This window comes from Emydura macquarii, unplaced genomic scaffold (assembly GCF_026122565.2).
Source record: "Emydura macquarii macquarii isolate MOO-44397 ecotype Brisbane River unplaced genomic scaffold, CSIRO-AGI_Emac_v2 contig_2473, whole genome shotgun sequence".
Classification (NCBI taxonomy): domain Eukaryota; kingdom Metazoa; phylum Chordata; order Testudines; family Chelidae; genus Emydura; species Emydura macquarii.
The window spans coordinates 20,106,834-20,124,276 of record NW_027132610.1 but is presented as its reverse complement, the minus strand read 5'-3'; the positions used below and the strand labels follow the sequence as shown (position 1 = coordinate 20,124,276).

Here is a 17,443-nt window from a genome sequence, read left to right as displayed (position 1 = left end):
GTAACATTTACTACTTAAATTAAATTAAATTATTCAGTCCTCAACTTTCTTTATTCAATAATTAATGTATGGTACTTCTCCTGGGTCTGTTGTCATAATTCTGGTTTCCCTGCTAATCTACCCTGAATTAATAATGATTTAAATATTTATCAAATGATATTCCACTAATATACACTTTCTCTGATAATTACCTCATTGTTTTCAGTTGCATACAACACTTCATTACCAGCACTGCCAAATACACAGGCTTGACGAATTAACTTCAATTCTTCCTGAGAGCAGAGAGCAAATATTGGCCATTTTCCAACATCCAACATCTTCAGAGCTGATAAGAAAGTAGCTTGTATCACCTGATGAGATTAAAAACTGATATCAGGTATTTAGAAAATGTTCACCTTGTACAATGAAAGGGTTAAATCTAAAGAAAAATTAAACAGTAGATAAGAAAAGGGTATTACTTTCTTTGCCAATCACAAAAAAAGTCTTATTTTAAAAGTAAGTTCTGCAGAGACAGTGATTAAAATGGAAGCCATATACACCATGATAAAGAAAGAAAAAGAAAGAATGAAAAAAATTAGAAAAAAGCACCAAATAATATATAGACACACTGAGGCAATCAATTCTGTCTCGTTTTCCAAAATTTATATTTAAGAAATTAAACTCCCTCTCTTCCTGAACTACAAGTTATCTTTATAGACTTAGTTTGTACAGCTTATGTTTAACATTCTGTTTCTTGGACTATGACAAACATAAGTAATAGTTTTCCCTCTCAATATATTATGTATAGTTGAAGTGTATTACCTATGACTAACTTAGGCCCTTATTCTGCAAACATTTAGATTCTGATTCAAAGCCCACTGAAGTCAATGGAAAGGCACCCATTGATTCTAAGGGCTATGGAGCAGTTACTTCCTAATCAGTACTGGGCTTTCCTTTCCTAAGCCTTTTACTTCAATGGGACTAAACCTGGTAGTAAGAGTTTGCAGGACCTAGCTGCCAAACCATATATGGATCCAACATCATGTCTTTCCAATGTTTGTACAGCACTGAGAACAATGTTTATGTTAACAACCACTGTTCACAGTAAGACACTTAAGAATACGTCTAACTACAGGCATGCCAATAGTTCAAATATAGTCAATGGAGCGACTCATGTGATTAAAGCTCAGCACATGCTTAAGTGCCTTGCTGAATGAGGGTCTAAATAATTACCATAAGTGCTTGAAAAACTGCATTAAAGTGAAAATAATACGCAATATATGCCACTGAACATGGGAATTCACTCCTGGCTTGTGGCCCCTTTGTGCCAGTTCAACTAGTGCATAAGAGCCATAAAGGGCTTCCCTTGCCCCTCTCCACAGGGAATACCCGTGCACAGTAGGCCCCCTCAGGAGCCAGAGAGCCAACTTTAAACCCATAACCCCCATGTAGGAGGCTCTGGTGCAGGAGTTATTCTAGGTGGATGGGGGAGTGACTGCAGTGTTCCTACATCCTGGCAATTCTATACCAGTGCAAAGGTCCCTACAGGCCACTGCAACAGGGACAGAAACTAAAGTAGTTTGGGGCTGCCCTAGCCTACGATGGAGGATGAACCACTCCCAAACAGATCTCTAAATGAAAACAAACAATTCATTTATTTCAAATTCTTAGCTATGATATCACAGCAATATTTGTAAAGACCTGGTTTTTCAGTTCAGTCTAATCTGGATGTTAGTTACAATTTGTGGCAAACAATAAAACCTTAAGTGATAATAGCCTGACTCCACTGAAGTCAATGGCAAAAAACAGTGAGGATTTCTCTCATCTGGTTTCTTATTTTTATTTATTTGCTTTTAAAGGAGAGAATTTAAATACATTTTATTTAAAATGAACAATTCTAAAATAGTCAAACACAATGTTTTAAAGTAACAGGTACTTCATAGAAATTAGCCCATCAGGGAGATTAAAATAGCAGTCAATCCTTTATTTAGGGGAGGTAGGAGAGGAAATAACAGATTAATAATAGATTTTTTTAAAAAAACAAATAATATTAAATATTCATTTTTAAACAAGCACTTCAAATCTAATCATATAACTCCTAGATCATATACTTCAAGACATTAACAACGTTAAAAAATTCATAATCCTCATTATGTTACCAAATCTACTTATGAAAAAAGAAAACCTCCTTTAAAACTCTACCCAAATAAATATCCAAATATATTTTCAGGCACCTGAAATAACAAAAGCTTCATTATCTTCCTCTTTTGTGCTTTTAGATGCATCTGTTTCAACACGGCTTTAGATCATCAAATATATAGATGTTGGTTTTTTACTAAGACCACTTAGGGCTGGTCTACTCTAGGAGCTTATATCGGTACAGATATGTCTCTCAGGGATGTGAAAAAATACACACCCCTGAGAGATGTAACTATACTGACATAACCCCTAGTATAGACGGTACTTAGGGTGACCAGATGTCCCAATAAAATCAGGACTGTCCCAATATTTAACCCTATGTCCCGTGTCCTGAACGATGTATGATCGGGACGCCATTTGTCCTGATACTCAGGTAAAAATTCAGTTCCTAGCCACTGCAGGGGGACACGGAGCAGCAGCTGGGTGCTCCAGGTCCGCCGCCCATGACGGCTGTGCCACCATATGTTTTATGTGTAAACATAACCTTACTGTCAATTTGGGGTAATTTAATATCAAGGAATTATTTTAAGTTGCCACTAAAGCAACCTACACGCTTTCCTCCTGAAATTGTCAATGAGCTGACAACCAATAAATGCAAGAGCACCCAGAATTATACTGTTGCATCCTTAAGTAGCACAATTTTACCTAGATATCACATTATATAATGTATAGCATGTTATGGCACAATGGCAAGAATTCAGAAGAAAAGACTACTTACTGTAACTCTGGTTCTCAAGATGTGATGCAGACGTATACTCCAAGTAGGTGTGTGCATGTCCCATGTGCTGGAGCCAGAGATTTTTGGCCAGCAGTACCCATAGAGGGGCAGCACTAACGCTTCACGTCTGTAGCCCCTCCCCTGGTTATATGAGGTGGTGCCACCCCAATATCCCTCAGTTCCTTTGTACCGAACATCCAGGGGTGACTAGTGAGCAATACCCTCATCTGGAGACAGGGCTCAGAGTCTACTTCAGTAAGAATCACAGTTCCGCTCTTCCGACGTTAGCACCATTCTGGAAGAAGCAGAGATTGCATAACTGTCCATAAATGTATGTATGGATGACCATGTGGCCACTCTACAAATGTCCAATACGGAAACGCCATTAAAGAATGCCACTGACATTGCATGTGCTCTCATTGAATGTGCCCGTATCTGCTAAGGAGGTGCAGTCAACGCTATCTCACACAGTCCTGATGCAAGGTGTTATCCATCTAGAGATGGTCTGCGCAGAGACTGCCTGTTCTTTCATGTGGTCCATGTAGGATACAAACAGGCGAGGTGAAGCACAAAACTGTTCGGTCCTCTTCAGGTAAAAGGCTAGACAGCATCTATTGTATGGATGCATTGTTCCTCTGGAGAGGAATGCGGTTTAGGGGGAAAAACAGGCAAATACACCACTTTGTTCTAATGAAACTGAGAGAGAACCTTGGATACAAACTTTGGGTGTGGTCGGATCCTAACCTTGTTCCTGGAGAGCTGCATGTAAGGAGGCCCAGCCATCAGGGCCTGCAACTCACACACCCTCCTGACAGAGGTAATGACCATCAAGAATGCAGTTTTCTGAGACAGAAGGGGCAGCAGACAGGAAGCAAGGGGCTCAAATGGAGGCCCCATTAGAGCTGCTAAAACCATGTTCAGGTCCCGCAAGGGAACCAGTTCTTGAACTGGAGGATGAAGGCGGAGAAGTCCTTTCAGAAATCTCCTCACCATGGTGTTGGAGAAAACTAATTTCCCTTGGATAGGTGGACAGAATGCCGATATTACTGCCAAGTGCATTCTCAGAGACCTGAGTGTTGGGCCTGATTCTTGAAGGTGTAGCAGGTACTCCAAGATGTCCTGGATAGAAGTCTCCACCAGAGGAGTCCCCTGGGCCAAGGATCATACGGAAAACCTCTTCTGCTTCACCAAGGAGGTTGTTCTGGTGGAATGCTTCCTACTGCTAAGTAGGACCTGTTGGATAGCCTCCGAACAATGCTCCTTCTCCTCCTTCAGCCATGCAGCAGCCACACTGTAAGGCGCAGGGAGCTGATCTCCGGATGCAGTGGGTAGCAGTGGTCCTGTGTGAGGAGAACAGGAAAGGGAGGAAGCAGTATGGGAGGCTGAACTGATAGAGTAAGGAGGTCCAAGAACCAGCACTTCCTCAATCACAGCAAGGCAATCAGGATGAGCCTGGCTTGATGATGACCTGGGTAATGATCAGGATAAGAAGGAGTATGTACAGTAGAGTTGACTGCCCACTGCAGTAGAAAGCCTTGGAGAGACAGCCCAGGCTAAGCCCCTCCTAAGAGCAGAATAGGCGACACTTCTTGTTTTCTCTTGTCGCAAAGAGGTCAATCACGGGGATGCCCCACGTTGCAAAAACTTCCGCCTTCAGGGACCATTTGTGGCTCAGGAAAAAAACCCTGCTGAGATGATCCGCGAGATGATTCTGGACGCTCAGTAAGTGGACAGCTATTGGGGTGATGTCCTCTTAGATACAGAACTGCCACTGTAGAGTCACGGCAGAGGGACCTGGAGTGAGCTCCCCCTTACTTAGTACATCACGATGGTATTGTCGGTGAGTATCTGAGCCACTGAATACTTGATATGATCCCGGAAAGTATGGCACACGTTGTAGATGCCCTGAAGCTCCAGCACTTTGATGAATTGAGGGAGGCGTCCCATTTCGACCACAGGACCTGCATCCTCAACAAGCCAATATATACTCCTCAACCCAGAAAGGACGCATTGGTAATTACTGACTTGGTCGGAGAGGGCCTAGTGAAGGGGACTCCTTGGCACACATTGTGTGGGGACTCCCACCAGTGCAGGGACTCCAGGACTGATGGAGGAAGGTGAATCAACCTGTCGAGAGAATGCAGGGCAGGGCCATAAACCATCCTGAGCCACATCTGAAGAGGGCGAGGATGCAACCTGGTGAGTTGGACCACCTGGGTGCATGCGGACATGTGGCCCAACAGGCTCAGACACATGCAGATTGTCAAGGATGGTTGTGATTGCAAAATGAGGCACAGCTGTCGAATACCTGGAAGTGGTTGGTTGGCACTCTCGACTTCCTTGAATCTAACAGGGCCCAATGAACTCTATTTGCTGAGCGGTGTTTAGAATGAGTCCCAAATGGAAGAGTAAACGTAGCATGGTGTCGACGTGGGCAAGAACCAAATCTCTGGAGCTGCTCTGCAGAAACCAGTCGCTGAGGTAAGGGAAGTTACAGATTTCCCTGCCTCCTGAGGTACACCATGACCACTGCTATGCATTTGGTGAAGACTCAAGGGGCAGAAGAGAGTCAAAACAGGAGAACCATGTACTGAGAAAAGCGATCTCTTACCATGAAGTGAAGAAACTTCATGTGACTTAACAGAATGGCCACATGGAAGTAAGCATCTTGAAGGTCCAGAGCAGCAGACCTGTTGTTCTGAGACAAAGGAGGGAGTATAGTTGATAAAAACCTCACATATTTGATTAATTTGTTGAGTCCACAGAGGTTGAAGATGGGCCTCATCACACCCTTGGATTTCGGTATTAGGAAATACCAGGAGTAGAACCCACAACTCCGATATTCTCATGGAACCTCCTACACTGCTCCCAACGCTAGCAGAGCTAGTTCGAAGAGCAGTGTCTTGTGAGAGTGGTCCCTGAAGAGGGATGGGGAAGGGTGTGGGGAGAGGGTGTAGAGTGGAACTGGATGGGGTAACCCAATCTGACAGCGTCTAAGACCCACCTGTCAGACGTAATCGAGATCCAGGCACTGTAAAAGTGGGGCAGCCTATCCCCAAAGGAATGGGGAAATGATCAGGGAGGAAGAAGAACAACTGGAACAGTGCTCTGGACTAATGATTCAAAATGGGTGCTTTAGCAGGAACAAAGGGAGGGTGCACAGAGCAGTCAAGCCCCAAGCTTGAATGCTTCCTCTTGTAAGACCTATCCCTCTTCTGGGGTAGTCTTGCTGTCTCAGGAGGAAGGCTGAACAAAAGGATGTTCAGGCTATATGGTGGTTGTTGCTATGCACCAGTGGCATCTCTGCATGGAGGCATGTACACCCCCAGAGACCCTAAGGTAGCCCTCGAATCCTTAAAGGAATGAAGTTTCATCAGTCTTGTCTAAAAAAAAGGTTCAGCCATTGAACTGCAAGACCTCAATCGCTTGTTAGACATCCAGCACAATCCCTGAGTTCTGGAACCAGGAAGCCCTCCTCATAGTAAATGTAATCACCCTGGCTGAGGTGTCTGCCCCATTAAGGGAGATTGCAGAAATGTTTTAGCCACCAAGCAGCCTTCTGCAACAAACGCCCGAAATCCATCCCAGGAAGCTTTGAGCAACTGCTCCTCAAATTTGGCCACTGCTGAGGAAGTCATATTTGGCCAGCAAAGCTTGTTGGTTTGTGATCCTCATCTATACCAAAGAGGAGGTGTGTATCTTTCAGCCCAAAAGATCCAAGCGCTTTAAGTCTTTGTCCTTGGGGAAGGACTTGAACCTGCCCTACTGCACTCTGTCATTCACTGCCATGACTGCCAGGGAATTCGGGATCAGACAGGAACAGAATCCCTCTCTGTACAGGTACAAAATAGCGCTTCTCCAAGTGTTTGACCACTGACGGTACTGCGTCTCTGCATGGGGAAATTCGGCAGCTCCACAGGAAGGGGAAATGCAGGCATCTGGATTGCAGCTGATTTGCATCCACCAATGCCACGCAAGCAGGAGATCTTGCTTTTGACTTGAATGACAAATGAGACCTCTGAGAGCAAGAAGTTTCCCACTGAGCTCAAGGAGGCCACTAGTATGGGTGAGGCACTGGTGGCCAGTCGGTGCTGTGCCAGGGGCCTCCATCCTGGCCTTAGGGTGCATGCCATTCCTGGTAGCTGTATTGGTCTACCAGTGGCCTTCGGACTTCCCTCTGGTGAAGTAGAATGGGAGGACAATGATCCCGACACTGAAGCAGAGAAGTCCTGAGATGTCCTCGGAGACATGAGAGGAGCAATTCCAGAGGGAGCCAACAGGCAGTCGGACTCATCTGTGGCCCAGAACAAGGTCAGAATTGACATCCCAAGCTAGTCAGCACCACTGGTGCTGAAGACAAGGTCGGTCCTGATATAAACAGCGGTAAAAGAGTACCCACATGCCTCGACGTCGAGGCTGGTGGCAACCTCCACGGAATCATCTGAGGCATCGATTGTGTTGTGCAAATGTAAGGCCCAGTACTGAAGAACCTTGTACCATCTCCGATACTGCGTCCATACTAAACCATGAGAGGGGTGTTTTCTTGTGAGGTGCCAAAGGGCCCAAAAGTTTGGCTGCATGGTCTAACTGGGGGCCATTGCAGGCAGCAGTCTCACGAAGACTCGGATTAGCGGTGAGGATGGGACCAAAAGGCAGAGGAGGTTCACCATAGCCTGGTATACTGATGTCACTGACACTGTCACTATTGGCATTGTTCCTGTTGGCACCAGACTCAACAGACACTCTGAGGCCAGAACCAAAGTGGATGGTATTGGGTCTCTGCCCTCCCTACCCTGTACCAAGGTAGGGTCAGAGGCACACAGGCCATCCCATGCACCAGAGCTGGCACCAGAAGAGTGGCTCTGGGAGTTGGAGCAATCTCAATCGGTCTTATGCGATCTCTTCTTTGGTGCCGATGGTGGAGAATGACTCCTGCACCTCTTTGGAGAGGCCCCTTGCCCCAGAATGGAAGGCAGCAGCACTTTCTGAGTCTGAGAGCCATCTGTGGCCTGAGGAAGGCCTCAGTACCAGGTCAGGCCTCATCTCGTGTTCAAGCAGGTGCTGCTTAAGGCAAAGGTCTGTGCCACCTGAATCCTTTTTTTGAATAACATACAGATCAAACAGTGCTCTTTAAGGTGGGCTTGTGAAGACATAGCAAGCATCATGTGTGGGGGTCACTGTTGGGAATTGCCACTCCACACAAAGTGCAATGTTTGCACCCTGGCAAGGGCATCACTGGAGAGCACTGCTACCAACACTATACTATAGTCTATATAGCAGTGTTTCTCAATTCGAAAGTGACATTGTGCTGCCGAGAGCAGCTGTTCTCCGCGCCACCAAAAAAGTGAAGATGTCCTGGATTTTTCGGCGGAGGGTATCGAGTATGAGTGTAATTTCCCCGCGGAGCCTAAAGGGTTCTGCGGGGAAATTTAATTGAGAAACGCTGCTATATGGTATAGACCTCGATACCGCGTCTGTACCACTAATTATTAACTATGTACAAAAAACTAGGCTAAGAAGATAAATTGCAAGGTTGTGAAGCAACAAACACAGAGAGCTCTGACTCCAGCCAACAGTGAGAAGGAACTGAGGGGGGTCAGGGCAGCACCGCCTTATATAGTGAGGGGGGGGACTACAGGCATGTGGTGCAAGCACTGTCCTGCTACAGGTATTGCTAGACAAAAGTCTCCAGCTCTGGCATGCACGTATATCTTCTTGGAAAATACGTCTGCATTTACGTCGAAAAAGAACTGAAGAAAAATCTTATTTATTTTGCCATACTCCTTACCTAAAGACATTCACTGAACAATAAGTCAAAGTCACTGAACAAAAACTGAATGAGTCTATAAGCAAAATGTTGGTTAAATGCCTTCTTCAGTGCTCTGCATTCCTTATTTGGTTTGTTTTACTATACTGTTTAACATTTGTATATAAACACAAAATCAATAAAATGTTTGTGTACAGTATTATTTGTTTAGTTTCATTTTGTTTTACAGTTAATTCTACGTTTCATGGCTTTAGATAATAGTGTGGTTTTCTCTTCAGTAACATTCCTAGTCTAGATGCACTCAAAAGATAATAAATAAATTGCAATGAAAATTATAGCATTTCTTTAATATTACTTACAAAACTAAAATCATACATTACAGGAAACAATGAAAAAAAAGCATTACCAAAACTGCCCAATAAAAACATTGTTATATTAAAATGCTTTGTAAAAGATTAAATTAAAGATGCTCTTAATACAACTTACTAACACCCATGAATTAATTAGAAATCTGTTTTAGGAATTAACAGATATCTTCAACCCAGTAAGGGATTGAGATGATATTCCTGGCTCTCTTATTCCCAATTTTTTATCTCCTCACCTTTCATACACCCCATCCAATTTTCTCCAAAAAGTTTGAAAGGTTGTTTGAACCCCCTGGCCTGACCATCTAGTAACTCCATTTAAGACAATCCAACCTTTTAGCATCATGTGTTTTTCTGATCATGCATAATAGTTCTCATGTATTTAGGAAGGGGAGGTTAGTCACCTTGTACAATAAATAGAGTTCTTTGAGATGTGTCCCCCTGTGGGTGCTCCACTTCAGGTGAACATGTGCCCCACGCATCTTTGATGGGAGATTTTTGGTAGCAGTGCCCGTTTGGCCCATGCGTGCATCCTACACATCCGCATGACCCATAATGAGGATATACAAGTCTCTGCAGGTGAACCGCCCTTAGTTCCTTCTCTACTGCAAAGTCCTACAAAGAAAACTCCAAAGCAGAGGGGAAGGAGGGTTGTTAGTGGAGCACCCATAAGAACACACAGCTCAAAGAACTCCAATTACTGCACAAGATGAGTAACCTCTCCTCTTTTAATTAGCGTCCCTATGGGTGCTCCACTTCAGCTAATTTCTAAGCAGTACTCTCATCAGGAGGGTGGTGCTGCAGTGCGGAGTCTAATACTGAAGACAAAACTGTATTGCTCATGGCAGCATCTGGTCTAGAAGTATGAACCACCATATAATGTTTGGAAAAGGTATGTGTCAAAGTCCAGGCCGCAACCTTACAAATCTCAAGAACAGGAACTTGTTTAAGTAACACCATAGTGTAGACGTAGATGGAGATTTTGTACAATGAGCTAACACCCTAGAAGGAGGCTGAATATGAGGATACATGCTGAGATCCACCTCCAGAAACTCTGGTGGAGACTGTGGACATCTTGGATCTGTCCGCAATCAAAACAAATAGTCTGGGAGACTTTCTACATGGTTTGGTTCCATCCTGATAAAAGGCTAACACCCTCCTAATGTGCAAAGTGTGGAAGGCAGCATCTTCTTTAAACTGGTGTGGCTTCAGGAAAAAAACTGGGAGATGGATGACTTGTTTGATGTGAAATTCAGAAGTCACTTTAGGAAGGAACTTAGGATGTGGTCATACTCAAACTTTGTCCTTGAAGAACAATGTAAAAGGAGTAACTGCCATTAAAGTTCTCAGTTCTCTGACTCTTTGGGTGGAAGTGATGGCCCCAAGAAGGTCACTTTCATGGATAGGTGAAGAAGGGAACAAGTGGCCGTTGGCTCAGAGGAGGTTTCATAAGACAATCAAGTACAGTTTAGATCTCTATACTGGAGTGGGCTACCTAATCTGAGAAAAAAGATTTCTTAGTCCCTTAATGAAACCCATTGTCATAGGATGACCAGACACTGAGAATCCCTCAACAGAGGAATGGAAGGCCATTACAGCCTCCGAGTGAACCCTGATGGAACTCATGGATAATCTTGACTTTTTTAATATCAACAGATAGTGAAGATTAGCAGAAAGGGAAGAATTAATGGGTGAAAACTGTCGTCAGATACACCAATATTGAAATCCTTTCCATTTCTGAAGGTAAGTACTTTGTGTAGACATTATCCTTCTGTTTAATAGCACCTGTGGTACCTTTACAGAACACGAAGATTCTATTCCTGAGAAACATCAAGCAATGTTGAGACGAAGAACTCCCAAGCTGGGATGGAGAGTCTGACCGGAGCCCCGACAGAACAGGTGGGGAATGGATGGAAAAGTCACCAGTGGAGACAGCAAAGCAATTCAGGTAATGGTACCAGACATGTCTGGGCCATGTTGGAACAAATAATGTGATCTTGGCTTTGTCTTGCTTGATCTTGTTTACCAATCTGAGGACCAAAAGTGTTGGATGAAACATATACAAAGAAGGCCCCTTGAGTGAATGGAGGCCCAACACCTTGCTCGAGCATAATAGTTTGCACTTCCTCTTGGTGATGGTGACAAAGAAACCCTCAGAACCTCCCAGGTCACCATGACCACTAATGGGGTCCATGCAGCATAGGAGGTGGCATCCAGTGTTGGTCAAACCAATAAGAAGAGGCACAAGTTTGTCTCATTTGCATCTACTCTCTTTCCATGAAAGTGCCAGGGAGGATATCCCCCTTTTGGTAAGTAGGCGAACTCTGTACTGAGACTTGGGAATCCAAAGAGAACCCCTCATCATTTAAAGGAGGAGCCCTGCCAAACTGAGAGGGTGCTTGACAATCAACCATACTAGGGAAAGATCCAATCTCTGTGACCGTCTCCATCTCGAAACTGAAAGATGTTCAGTAACCCATTAAAAGAGGAGACTCTGGCTTCTCTGAGACAAACAAGTGGATTTAAGCTGACACAGAGCAAGGTTCTGCAGTTGGTACTGAGGGTGTAGTCTGTTTTGGTGGGTCCCATCTGGTGGAGGTCACTGGTACCAAAGATGACTGCTTGTCGGGAACCAAGACAGCATGAGATGACTGTTTCCTCAGTGGTTCCGAGGGAGATTGTTACTTGTATAGTACCATATATAGTGAGGGGACTGTAAGTGCCACCTTCTTAGAGGTAGCATCTTTGGCAACATGATCATGCTTGTGGAATATCACCTCTTCAGTACTGAGGCATATCTGGTACCATGACCCTTAGAAGAGCTCAGAGCCCTAGATTCAGAACCAGTACCAACTGAGACTGAAGCCTCACTGGTGCCCAGACCAGGATCTGTGGTCTTCAGCATATTCTTATCTCAAGAAGACCAAGGCTTTTTTTTAAGTAGACTCCTTTAGAGGAGAATTACTCTTCTTATGAGTCTTCTCCACATCACCCGATGAATTCTCCCATGAAGGCTTGGGTGAATGCAGTGTGGATGCTGATGGGATATTATGTTCACTTGGAGGCTGGTATACAGGGAGTGGGGGCTCTTGGCCTGAATCAGAGTAGGACAAAGGGACCACTCCATTATTAGGAGCTTGAGTCTTATGTCCTGATTCTTCCTAGCTCTGCTTTTAAATGCTGAGTAGATGGTTCACTTTTGAGGGCTATGCATATCCCCCAAACAGCGAATATACTGGGAATGTCTGTCACTTACTGGGATAAACTCCCAGTAGGTGAGGCAATGCTTGAATTTTGGAGATCCTGGCATAACCGACAGATGAGAGGGATCTCAAGAGGGAATCCCTCAGAGGAAAGAGATATAAAACAAGCCCCTCACACAAAATGAAAAGTATAAAAAATATAAATAAAAAAAATAACTGCACTAACTAAACTTAAAGTTGGAAGCTAAATTTTGAATGATAGAAGCAGGCATGCTAAATGTTCCATCTCAAGCTGAAGTGATCAGAAGGAACTGGGGGATGTGGAGGGGTTGCCCGAGCAGCCTTATATATCCTTGGGCATGCAGTTGTGTAGGGCACATGTGCAGGCAGCATGAGCACTGTTAACAAAAATCTCCAATCAAAGGCACATGGTCACATGCATACCTAAAGTCATGCACCCATAGGTACACTACTTGAAGATTATATTAACGGAAGAAGTCCCTCCCACTGCCCGCCAACCCACAGTGCTGTTGGGGAGTCTAAAAATCAAAATTGCAAGCAAGTTCAAACATCAAGGGAGTTTTTACCTTTTTTAATGTAGTTTTTTATATTCATGGCTCCACAATCAATGCAGGCTTGGATCATTCAACACTTCTTCAAACTTTTGATCTTAACAACCCATACAGAAACCAGCTAGCCCAGTTTTCTTTCTGGAACCATTAATTTTAAAAATTCACCATTATGCTCCCAAACTTGAATTAAGTGTTTTTTTTCAATTTCACACTTTGAGGATGAAAAATGCCAGGGGGGAAGTTATCACATCACTATAGAATAATTAATTTCTACAGGTGCATGTTGCCAAAACACTAGGCTAGAATGAATTAGCTTGGAGCTTCATGCTAAATTAAAGTGATTCTGTAGACCTGGGGCACAGGTCAAAGTACTTAATGAAAATATACTGCTCCTCTAACTTTCTCTTTAATGAGATAATAAAATTAACACTTGTGAGAGAAATACTGCTGATCTAAATTCTTGGTCTTGTGATACTCTCATCTTTATTAAAGCACTACTATAATGGAGCCAACTAAACTTTTTTATCTTAAGGTAATGTACCATGAAGTGCACAGTACAAACTCATATTCTGTTGTGATGCTCAACTCTGACCTTGGCAGTGACTCCATGGGAAACAGGAGATTCAGCCTCCATATGGACTTGATTCTGTACCACCCTGCAGAGAAATAATTGTGGTTAAAATCAAGATGCCATATTCCTGATGACTATATTTTATGGAATTATCTACATTTTACATGTTTTAGTTCAACTAAATGCGTGTGTTGAGAAGGAGTGAGATCAAGAACAGAACAAACTTCCTCCTTACATTTGGTGTAAACAATTACAAAGACGGATTCTGGTCTGATGCTATCCTACTGAAAAAGGCTCCCTCCCCCCAACCAAAACTGCCTGAAATTGGCTCAAGATAACTTTCCAAAAAATTGAGTGCAATATTCTCAGGCTAGTTTTTAGACCAAAGGTGATTTAGGGGAAAAAAAGGGGGGGAGATGTAAAATTTTAATCTGTTTTTGATGTATCTGACTGGAAAAGGGAAGGAAAGTGGTTTAATACTTAAAGTAATTTTCTAGGTCCTTTAAGCACTCTCATAAAATGAATTCATTTAAAACTTGGCTAATACAAATGCTCAAAATGACAATTATGTACTTTTTTAAAGCTGAACAAAACAGAAAACCAGAAAACAAAGTAACGAGCATGAAAAAAAGATATAGTATATTGCACATATTATACCCTTTCCAGCATAACCCCCTCAGATACTGTTACCTACAGCTTTACTCTGAAAAGTAACTTTACAGGTATAAAAATGGCTTTGTGGGTTTCCAATTTTATTGTTTAATAATTCCCTTAAAATTTTCTCAGTTTACAAGAAAACTGACAGCTCTGCACTCAACCTGGTATCTGAATGTCAAGTTATATGCTTTCCAACTCTTGCATCAACTGTAGGAATAGATTCTGCATATCAAATGCTGCCTTCAGATAAACTAGTCCCCAATATCCTCAAATTCTTCCCTCAGCTATATATATGTTGCCTTCATTGGGGTTGGACAGATGGCTATGCTATTGGAACTAAATAGTGTATTTCATTTTCTCAAAGGTGTGCTGATTCTGAAGGGCAGGCAGTAATAACAATCTTACTTTTTCCACCACAGAAAGTCAATAAAATTTTGAATAAAGTGTGGCAGAGCTCCTTCTCTGCCACAGTGGGTCCAGCACTTCCCTCTAGTAGCAGGCTAGGATATACCTTTATCCATCAGAATTTTTCCTCTCAAGAGGTTGGTGAAGGTAACAGTGTTTCCCAAAATGGCCGTTCCCCTCTGGTCTCTGTTCCCCTGCTAGGCCCTCACCTCTTTCTCTGTGGCTTTAGCCCCTCCGGAGGTGGCAGTGCCAAGTCAAATACATAGTTCAGTCACCCTTCTGGCAGGATCTTTTCCCTCAGGCCTTCGTGCCTGGACCTTGTCACATATCCCTCCCCCCGTTCAATGCCATGGGATTGGGCAAGTTGGGCCATTAGACAGTGCACCCGTGACAGCATCCACGTTGCCGTAGTGACTTCTGGCCCTGTGTCGTATGCTAAATTGGAATGGTTGGAGGGACAAGAACCACCCAGTCACCTTTTCTTCTTGTTCTGATGCATCCACTGGAGGGTAGCATGATTGGTCACAAGGGTAAATTTCCAGCCTAGCAAGTAATACTGGAGAGTTTCCATGGTCCATTTGACAGCAAGGCACTCCTTCTCTACCACTACATATTTCTGTTCCCTCAAAAGAAGCTTTCTGCTGGGGTATAGGATTGGGCATTCGTCTTCTCCCACCATATGTGACACGACAGCACCCAATCCTACCTCGGAGGCGTCCGTATGCAATAGGAATTCCTTTGTAAAGTCTGGGGCTATGAGCTCAGGGTTTTACTGCAGAGGGTGGTCCATAGGTTCATGAAGGCGTCCTCTGCTGCATGGGTCCATCTCACTATGTCAGGGCCCCAGCCTTTATCAGGTCCATCAGGGGACTTGATCTGGTGGTGAAGTGGGGGATGAATTACCGGTAGTACCCTACTATGCTTAGGAATATTCTGACCTGTTTTTTCTGGTTTTGCCATGGCCAATTTTGGATAGCCTCCAGCTTGTTTAGTTGGGGCTTTTCTACACCTCTGATGTACCTGAAGTATTTAGCCTCCACTAGTCCTGTGGCGCACTTGGCAGGATTCACCAGGAGGCCCGCTCGTCTCAGGGTATTCAACACCACCTCTCCCTTTCCCAGGAGGGACTCCCAGTCTGGGGTATGGATGATCACATCATCCAGGTATGCGGTAGCATAGCTGACATGGAGGTACAACAGCTTGTCTATGAGATGGTAGCCAGTGGCTGGGGCCCCAGGCAGCCAGAAAGGGAGGACAGTGTACTGAAATAACCTCTCCGGTATGGAAAAAGCAGTCTTTATTTTTGCTTCCTTGGCTAGGGGAATCTGCCAATATCCTTTGGGCAAATCCAGGATGGTCAGGAATCGTGCTTTGCCCAATCAGTCAACTAGCTCGTCTATACAGGGTACACATCAAACTGGGGTGCCTAGTTAAGTTGGCGAAAGTCATTGCAGAATCTTGTATCGGGTTTAGGCACCAGCACAATTGGGCTGGACCACTGGCTGTGGGATTCTGAAATGACTCCCAGTTCCAACATTTTCTTCACCTCAGCCTTGATTTCCTCCCTTTTGGCCCCTGGGATTCTGTAGGGCCTTATTATTACGTTGGCCCCAGGGTTCATGATGATGTGGTGATATGCCTCTGTCATTCGGCCTGGTTTCATCAAGAACACATCTCAGTTTCGACTGACTATCTTGAATGCCTCTGCCTTTTGATCCGGCATTAAGTCGGGGGGGTATCTTCACTTGCTTGTGTGTGTTGCTTTCCTGAGGCAGGACCTCCAGGATGACCACACATGCCACTTGGGCCTGCCAAGGCTTCAGGAGGTTGACATGGTAGATCTGCTCTTCTTTCCAGTGACTCAGGTGACTTGTAGTTTGCCTCCCGCACGGGTTCAGCTATTTCATAGGGCACCTGTCACTGGGCCCAGAGCTTGCTCTCTGCCATGGGTACCACTGCCATCATTTAATCTCAGGATTGGAACAGTTGAACCTTCGCTTATCGGTTATAGTGGGTCTGGTGAGCCTCCTGTGCTTTGTCTAAGTGTTCCTGTATGATAGGGGTGACTTGAGCTATCCGGTCGCATCTGTAGCAAGTGTTTGATTATGTTCCTCCCTGGGGTGGGCTCTTCCTCCCAGATCTCATTAGCTATGTCTAATATGCCATGGGGGTGACACCCCGTATAATAATTCAAAGGGGGAAAGCTCGATGGAAGCCTGGGGAACTTCTTGCATGGTGAACATGAGGTAAGGCAGCAGGGTATCCCAGTCTTTCCCATCCCGATTCACTACTTTCCTTATCATGACCATAAGGGTCCTGTTGAACCTCTTCACAAGGCCATCCGTCTGCGGATGGTAGATAGAAGTCCACAGGGCCTGTACATGAAGCAGAGCACATAGGTCCTTCATTAGTCTCAGCATGAAGGGGGTACCTTGGTCCATCAGTATCTCTTTAGGTAGCCCTAATCTGGCAAAAATATCCACTAACTGCGTCGCTATCATCTTGGAGGCCGTGTTCCGCAGAGGGACAGCTTCCGGGTTCTGGGTGGCATAGTACAGGACGACAAGTACAAGTTGTTGGCCTCTGGCCATCTTCTCCAAAGGACCCAAGAGGTCCATGCTTATCTGCTCAAACCGGACCTTGATAATTGGCAGAGGCACTAAACACGCCCTTAAGTGGGAACGGGCTGTGTAGCTGGCATTCAGGATAGAAGGCACAATAGTGCCAGACCTCTTCATGTACTTTTGGCCAGAAGAACCTCTGTGAGATCCTTGCCAGGGTTTTCTCCACCCCATGTGCCCTCCAAAGAAGTGACTGTGGGCTAGATTCAACACTGCACTTCACTGCTTTTGTGGCACCAGGAGCTGCTGCACCTCCCGTCACTGCATCTGCACGACCCAGTACAGCAAGTCCCCCTTTATTATGAAGTATGGCCCTGTTCCCTGGGCTTTTCCTTCCATGGACACCCCATCTATCTCAGCAACCTCCTTCCTGGCATTATTATATC

General features: G+C 44.4%; 1 protein-coding gene across 8 annotated transcripts in view; it reads right to left on the bottom strand.

The window, feature by feature from the left end:
• Window positions 1–17,443, bottom strand: part of LOC137163066 (RCC1 and BTB domain-containing protein 2) — an 83,294-nt gene that overhangs the window by 52,230 nt on the left and 13,621 nt on the right. For all 8 annotated transcript variants that reach the window (XR_010922620.1, XR_010922621.1, XM_067563108.1 and 5 more), the window contains 2 exons: window positions 13,396–13,459; window positions 192–350 (listed from right to left, as the gene is read on the bottom strand). Coding sequence is in view for 6 of the 8 variants with exons in the window: in XM_067563106.1 (XP_067419207.1) it covers window positions 192–350; window positions 13,396–13,459 (223 nt within the window). In the remaining 2 variants the exon portion in view is untranslated. The remainder of the gene's footprint in view (window positions 1–191; window positions 351–13,395; window positions 13,460–17,443) is intronic.